This window comes from Zophobas morio, unplaced genomic scaffold, assembly GCF_036711695.1.
Source record: "Zophobas morio isolate AGI-343-1 ecotype UQ-CSIRO unplaced genomic scaffold, CSIRO_AGI_Zmor_V1 ptg000030l, whole genome shotgun sequence".
In the NCBI taxonomy this organism is placed as follows: domain Eukaryota; kingdom Metazoa; phylum Arthropoda; class Insecta; order Coleoptera; family Tenebrionidae; genus Zophobas; species Zophobas morio.
In genome coordinates this window covers 13,058,111-13,065,496 of record NW_026972135.1, presented here as the reverse complement: position 1 = coordinate 13,065,496, position 7,386 = coordinate 13,058,111, and the positions used below count along the sequence as shown (strand labels likewise).

At 29.8% G+C, this 7,386-nt stretch overlaps 1 protein-coding gene across 2 annotated transcripts; it reads right to left on the bottom strand.

Annotated features, from left to right (window-relative positions):
- Positions 1–3,334, bottom strand: LOC135138292 (alpha-tocopherol transfer protein-like). 2 transcript variants are annotated; one of them, XM_064068235.1, is made up of 4 exons: positions 3,310–3,334; positions 1,283–1,422; positions 1,037–1,196; positions 1–782 (listed from the first exon to the last, which is right to left on the bottom strand). In XM_064068235.1, the coding sequence occupies exons 2-4, from the start codon at positions 1,419–1,421 to the stop codon at positions 158–160; spliced, it is 924 nt and encodes a 307-aa protein (XP_063924305.1). In that variant the 5' UTR covers position 1,422; positions 3,310–3,334; the 3' UTR covers positions 1–157. The 2 variants fall into 2 exon arrangements, with proteins under 2 accessions (XP_063924305.1, XP_063924304.1); XM_064068234.1 differs by lacking the exon at positions 3,310–3,334 and adding an exon at positions 1,864–1,969.
- Positions 3,335–7,386: the final 4,052 nt, after the last annotated feature.

Here is a 7,386-nt window from a genome sequence, read left to right as displayed (position 1 = left end):
TTTAGAGTTTACTGTAGAATACGGATACTTGCGTAGAAATATAGAGGTAGTTAAGCATTAATACATTAAAATAATTGTTTATTTAAGTGCAATATCATACCAACTTCTGTGACTAATAAAAATGATTACATACAGACAAATGCAATCAAGAAATGAATCAATCTATATTCAGCATTTTGAAACTACCATCTAACCCAAACACATCTTCGCACCATTGTGGCCTTACAATTCTTTTCGTTTCGTCCGATTTAAGAAGTTCTTGTTGTTTTAGCCACGAGTTAAACTCTCCACTAATTAATTCAATTAATTTGTCCATATGAGGTTTCATTTTTCCAGCGTTTCCACCGAACTCTTCTGGAGTCATATCTTTCGGGACATGATCAACGAGGGACTCCACATTCCGGTGCAAATATATCCGATTCCTTAGTTTTTGTTTAAGAAATGGAGATACAACTTTTAGGAGAGGATCTACAAGTGCCGGTGCATTAATTACATGAAATTGTTTAATTTTGTAAGCAAAGGCATTTTGGACTAGAGTGAGAAGCTTTTTGGCAAACGTCGGAGTAATTTGAGCAAAATGTTTATAACTGAAGAAACTTGCATCTACAATTTGGACTTCACCAGCCGCTTCAACATCTTCGCTTTTGAGATAAGCTTGGGCAATCATTATTACAAGTTTTAGAAATGTGATCAAATTAATATTATCTGGTTCTGAATCAACAACGCGAACAAAGTGTACTCGGTACCCTTCAGACGTGAGGCGAGGGCTCGTGTAGATTTGGCTAGAAAAAAAACTATATTAATATTCAAATAAAAATAAAAGTCGGTTTAAAACTTAGACGTTAACACTATTTTCAATTATCTTTTAGATATTTTTGTTTAAACTTCACTAAATTATATTTAAACTTTGAGTGGGCAGGTCTATGTACATAATATAAGCAACAAATAAAAAAATTTAAAATGTAGACAAACTTCGAATTACTTTTTTCACTAAATTGTCAAGAATAAGCATTCGTTTATCTACATATTTACTTACACGCCACGTAGACACTCTTGTAACTCCGGTCTTGTGATATCATAATCTGCAAAAATTTCCGGAAGTGCATGCTTGATACTAAAGAATTTGTCTAGTTTAGTTTTAGTTTTTTCCAGGGAAAAATTACAGTTGCGTAAATAAGCAAGTAACATTTCATCATCTAAAATAAAAAGAAATTAGCTGAAATAATTTTGGTCAGTTACCATTAAAAAAAAATTAAATAACGTGTGAGAAAACATGACTTGCCCCAGGTATCAGGCAAATGCGGCTGTTTTCTTAACCATTCCTTGATATTTTCGAGATCCTGATTTCTAGTTTCAACGTTCTCGTTGCATTTTGTTCTAATTAGCATTTGCAGTTGAGCGGAAGGCTTTTCCAAAATCATTCTGTTGACAAGAATATTTTTAACAGAGAACAGCACTTTATGGCCACTGTAGTCAACAATAACTGTTCGTTAAATTGTGTATAATAATGGTATAATAAGTACTTTTGTATAAAACATGCAAAACAAGTCCTAAAACAAAGTAATAAAATGTGAAATAAATTTAAATAAGTTATGTCACAAAGAATACGAAATGTATGATTTGACACTTTTAATTATAATTGTTTTACTTATCTTGTTTCCGTGACATGGGAACTAAGGTAGAAAACAGCAGTAATAAATTAATTTTCAATCAAGTCAGACATCGGAGTGTTATTTTAAGTTAATTGGAACCAGTTATGCGAAAAATATAACAAGTAACATGAAATATAATGACGTCTTATCAATATTCTTGGAATTAAAATGGCCTCGGCAAAATGCCTCGATTGTTAAGATACATACATACCTGGTTATTTAAATACCCACTATTTAGAATACCATTATTTAAGCTATATCTACCACTGGAATTAAAGCTAAATCTAGCAGCTTTTTTTGCTAATAAAACTGTCCGTTTCAGTAGTCAGAAGGTCAGTAGTTTTCATGTTATCATATCAGTTTTCATGTTAGCATATCATACAAAATGCCCTTGCACAATACTGTTTTATACTTTTTTTATTGTTACTAGAATTATTACAGCTAAAAATAATGGTGTGAACGATATGCATGCGCATTATTATCATTATCAGTTACGTCAGTAATGTCGACTTCAAGGGTATCGGTTATACTTTATTTTCAATTGTGTGTTTTACAATTACGTATTTATGGTTTGTAATAAAATTCCAATAACAAAAATTAAATAACATTTTGTTTTGACGCAAATCTCGTAAATAAAAACCAGTTCATAAGCACTTGGTAATAATAAGTTTTCTCAATACTCAATTTGTTGCATTTTACGAAGAAAATTTTACCTGCACTCTCGATTAAGCTGCATGAGTTGAAAAGCATCCAAACATTTTTGAACTACAGAATTATAGAAAAAAAAAGATTGTTTTCCATTTGCAGCTGATTTTAATACCTAAATGGGGCCAAAAAATTGGGAAATATATTGAAATTACTGTAATAAAAACAGCGTGAGTCGTTCAGCAAGAGTTTTTGAAAATCTCGTTAATTTATTAATGAAAATGAAAAAATTCAGAAATGAAAGTTAATACGTTTAAACGAGTCTGTTTTTGAAAATCTGATGCGACGTTGCCATGTTAATCCAATCAAATGTTTACCAATGAAAGAAATAAACAAAGGTAGAGCCATGTTGTGGGTTGTGGTATAAATCAGTAACTCACATTGAGTTGTAATGTACAGAGTGCCGAAAAAAATCTAAAATATTAGAGTATTCAAATATTGATTTTCAGTATTTTCCAAATAGAACACCCTATATTTTATTTTTGTATTTTACCCTATTTTCTTATTCTGTTTCGTTTTTATTTTCTCTATCTAAAGCTAATAGTTTCGCCAATTTTTCACTTTTTTTAAGAGACACATCGACAAAATAAAAAAAGAGTAAGATGCAGTAATGAAATGCAGACTGTTTTTATGGGAATAAGGGAAATATCGATATTGGAAACTTGTAAAATGTTTTTTGGCAAATATATATATATCCACTTATTTCTCCCCTTACAAAGCCTTATAATGAGAAATATGTAAAAATGTTATTATGTTACACCTCATAAAATTTGGAAATAAACGCTTAGCAGGCTTTATTTTGACTTATAAGCCTTATCACAAAAAACTAAAATAGGCAACATCAAATCTTAAAATTTTATTTTAGAAGTTTTGTCGAAATAACCTTCGACCATTTTTTTTCCTGTCTCTAATAATTAATGAGATATCGAGGATCGCGCGTTTAGTGACTCACCTTGTACATTAAAAGTTGTTCAGTCTTCAACAATAAATAATTAGCAACTGATTGGCATTGTCAGTTTTTGTCATTTTAATTAAGTATTATTAGTAGAGAGCGGAAAATATGCAGCAAAATTTTGGGAAATATGATCATATGATATGCATCAAATTTATGCAAATATGCAGTAACTTTTCTAACATATGCAGAGATATGCAGTTGCATATGCTCCAAAAATTAAAAAAAAAACCATAATAACCGAACTAAATTTATCTACAAATTACAAAAACAGGTTTCCCGAGCATACGTTTTATTACAAAAAATACATAAATCACATTTTTAAAGATAATATTGTTATACTAAAAAATAAATATAAACAGAACAAATTGAAAAATAGTGGTGATCGACTATTCAATTACTATTTTGGTAACAGTTTATTTTTAAATATTTTTCGAAATATTCTAACAAAAAATTTTTCCGATGATTCTAAAATATGCGTTTGTAAGTAGAAAAAGTGCGTACTACGTCCACAGATGTATAAAAATCCTTACCGGTTTAGAGCAGGCGCGACAAAACAGAGTTCCTTCTTGAAGAATAAGTTCAGGAAAAGGTTTAATTCATAAATAAAGTAGAGTTATCGTCGACATATTGACACACTGTATCGCTTTAAATGCTTTCAATGCAAACTCACGATGAAAAATAATAGGGTAACGTTCCGTCGACCACCATAAAACATACCATTAGGGTAAATGTGTACAAGAGTGCGAATATGTATAAGAGTACGCAGTGAAGATTTCTGCTTATTAGTGCCATCTGGGTAAGATGAAGTTATACCATTCAGAATTTAATGCTAAACCTGAGATAAAGGTGCAAAAGTGACCTGAATATAGTTTATAGTTTGGTCGTACTGACGATTTTATGTTCACACGTTGTGTGGATGTAATTTTTACCGCTCATAGTTTTAGTTTTTTGTAAGGTACGTACCAGTTCTTTTATTTTACACTAATAATTTTCGTTAGTTGTAACTCTTAAGGTCTCGTTATACACTAACAGTTTTATACTTTCTATCCATCAAAAGCTTTTAACTTTGAAAACATTAAGTTATGTACAAATGTACAAGAGTGCGCATTGCTTGCAATACGTAGTCTAATAGTCTTGGAGATACATATCATACGATAATGAATTATTTAACTCTACTACTTTGTGCTGCTTTTCAAGTTGTGTGGTGGTGGTTATGGTGATTTTTTTTTTATTTTTACTTCCTGAGCGTGTTGTAATCGAGTCCGTCGACCGACACTCTATTTTTACGTTTTCTCGACTTTTCAAGACCCCTAGAGTACAAAGAAATAGGTCTCCCGTTTTATGTGTAGTCTGTAGTCACTTATTCCCATTTATTTTCACCTTAGAAACAAATATTTTTTCATAAAATGTAATGCGCACTCATAAGCGTTCAAATGCGCACTCTTGTGCAATGAACTGTCTAAGAGTGCGCATTTACACATCTTGACAAAAATTGAAATTACTCTTAAAATATAGTGGTCTTGAGACGTACAATTAAATATATCTGATCTCTAAACATGTATATAACGAACCCATATCATAAAATTTATCTATCCAAAAAAATTAAAAAGTTGTTGACAGTTTTACACTAAGTGCGTACTCTTGTACACATTTACCCTAATACGCTTAAGTAACGAACAAAAATATTGGGAATGAACGGTATTAAACCCAAACCTCTACTAGTTATTTGAGGCTCAGGACAAAATTTGCAATATGATTAATAAAATTTAGTTTTTCTAGATAAATGCCGATAGAATGACAATTTTTTTTTTCAAATTAGCACAAAAATTGATAAAAATGCAAAATATGCACCCGTTACGTGAAATATGCAGCAGAAGGTAAATATATGCAAATATGCAATTTTTTTATAACTGTATTCATTTTTAATTAGCATGATTCGTTCACATATTAAATATCAAGACTTATATGCAAAAAATAACGGATATGCAAATTTCATAAAATCCGCTCTCTAATTATTAGATATGTGAAGTTATAATAGGTAGAGACAGAAAAATCTTTAAATATATGTAGATACGTCGTACATAGAATTGTTAATTACGGAATATTTGTTAATTTATCTTGACCCATACCTTCAAGCTATCTCTCTTACCACGTAGATTTCAGGCCTAGTTGCAAAATTCTGCTTTAGGCAGTGTTCTTCAACATTTTCTCGGTAAAATATTGTAAAAAATAGTTTGCTCGATAAAAACCGTATTCCTTGACATCCAACTGACGACTATGCAACCAAACATTCAAATTTTGTCGGGTATTAGGAACACGTATCGTAAAGAAGGAAAACCCACAAAAAAGCGGTGATGTAACAAATATTTCCGAAAGGAGGAAGACAACCAGACCTGCAGTTTTAATGGACTCATTGTATTGCACATAAAAATTAGTTTTATTAGTTTGTAATCTTAAAAAAAATGTCAAGTTCATGATTTTTCGATTTTTCGTAGATCCTATGATACGGAGAAGTTGTTTTAATAATAATAATATTAATAAATAGTTGATTTTATTTTCTACTAGTGTTGTTACCATTTACAAAAAATACAATTCACAGAAAATAACCTATAAACATTAGAAACCTATAACAGAAATAAAGGGACATTTCTTAGAGAATGTAACAATATTGATGTAAATTTATTTTAAGGGGAACGCTAGACGAGACACAAGTTTGAATTGGGCGCCATTTGTTGCCTTAAACGCAACCAGCAATTCCTCTTTTAATTTACCTGAGGCGCTGGGATCTCTGGCTGGGATAGACGACTACCGGAGGTGGGTCATAAAAGCGTCGTAAGCTGATAATGCAGAATAATGATAATTTATGACAGGCGGCCCACAACATACCTTCAGCACAGAATAATCATTTCTCGTATTCTTTTGACATATTAATTTTAATATTTGAGATAATTTTTATATTATTCAAACACAATTTAGACACTGTAGAGCAAACAAGGCCTATCAAACCCGTCTATTAGTTTATTCGCCTAAATGTTTTATTAATACCGTTTTCAAATTACACCAAAATTGAAAAATCGAAAACTTAAGAATTGAAAAATTGAAACATTTTAAATGAAAAAAATCGGTAAACCGAAAAATTTAAAAATCTATAATTCGAGAAATTGAACAATCTAAAAATTAAACAATTTAAAAATCGAAGAATTGGAAAATCAAAAAATCTAAACCGAGAACTTGAAAAATCGAATTATCGAGAAATCAAAACATCAAGGAAAACAAAAAAATTAACGGAAAATCTAGAACTTAAAAACTGAAAAATTAAAATACCTATCGAAAAATTGAAAAACCGAGAAATCAAAATATCAAAAAATGGAAAAATCTCAGAACTGAAATACTGAAAAACTGAAAAATGGAAGGAAAATTGAAAAATCGAAAAAGTGAGAAAATTCAAAAATGAAATCTTGAAAAACTGAAAAATGGAAAGAAAATTGAAGAATCGGAAAAGTGAAAAAATCCAAAACTGAAACATTGAAAAATCCAGAAATCGAAAAGTTGGAAAGTCACAATTGAAGAAAGAATTGAAAAATCAAGAAATAGAGAAATGGGAAAATCAAAAAATCAGTTAATCGAAAAATTGAAAAATCGAAAAATTTAGAAACGTCAAAAATTGAAAACTGAAAAATAAAAAAATTTAAAAATCGTAAAACTGAAATATCGTAAAGTTAATAAATTGAAAAATTGAAAATTTTTTAAAAAAAAATCGTATCAAAAACTAAAAATTCAAAAAATCGAGGAATTGAACAATCAAAAAATCAAAACATTGAAATCCCAGTAATTGATAAATAGGAAAATTTAAAAAACTAAATTTTAAAAATCCAAGAATTGAACAACAAAAAAAATCTAAGCCTGAAAACTCAGAAAATTGAATGATCGAGAACAAAAAATCTAAAATTAAAAAATTCGACAAATTGAAAAATCATGGAACTGAAAAATCGAAAAGTCGAGATAGTGAGAAATCTAAAAACCTAAAACTTTAAAAACTGAAAAATTAAAATATCGAAAAATTTAAAAACCGAG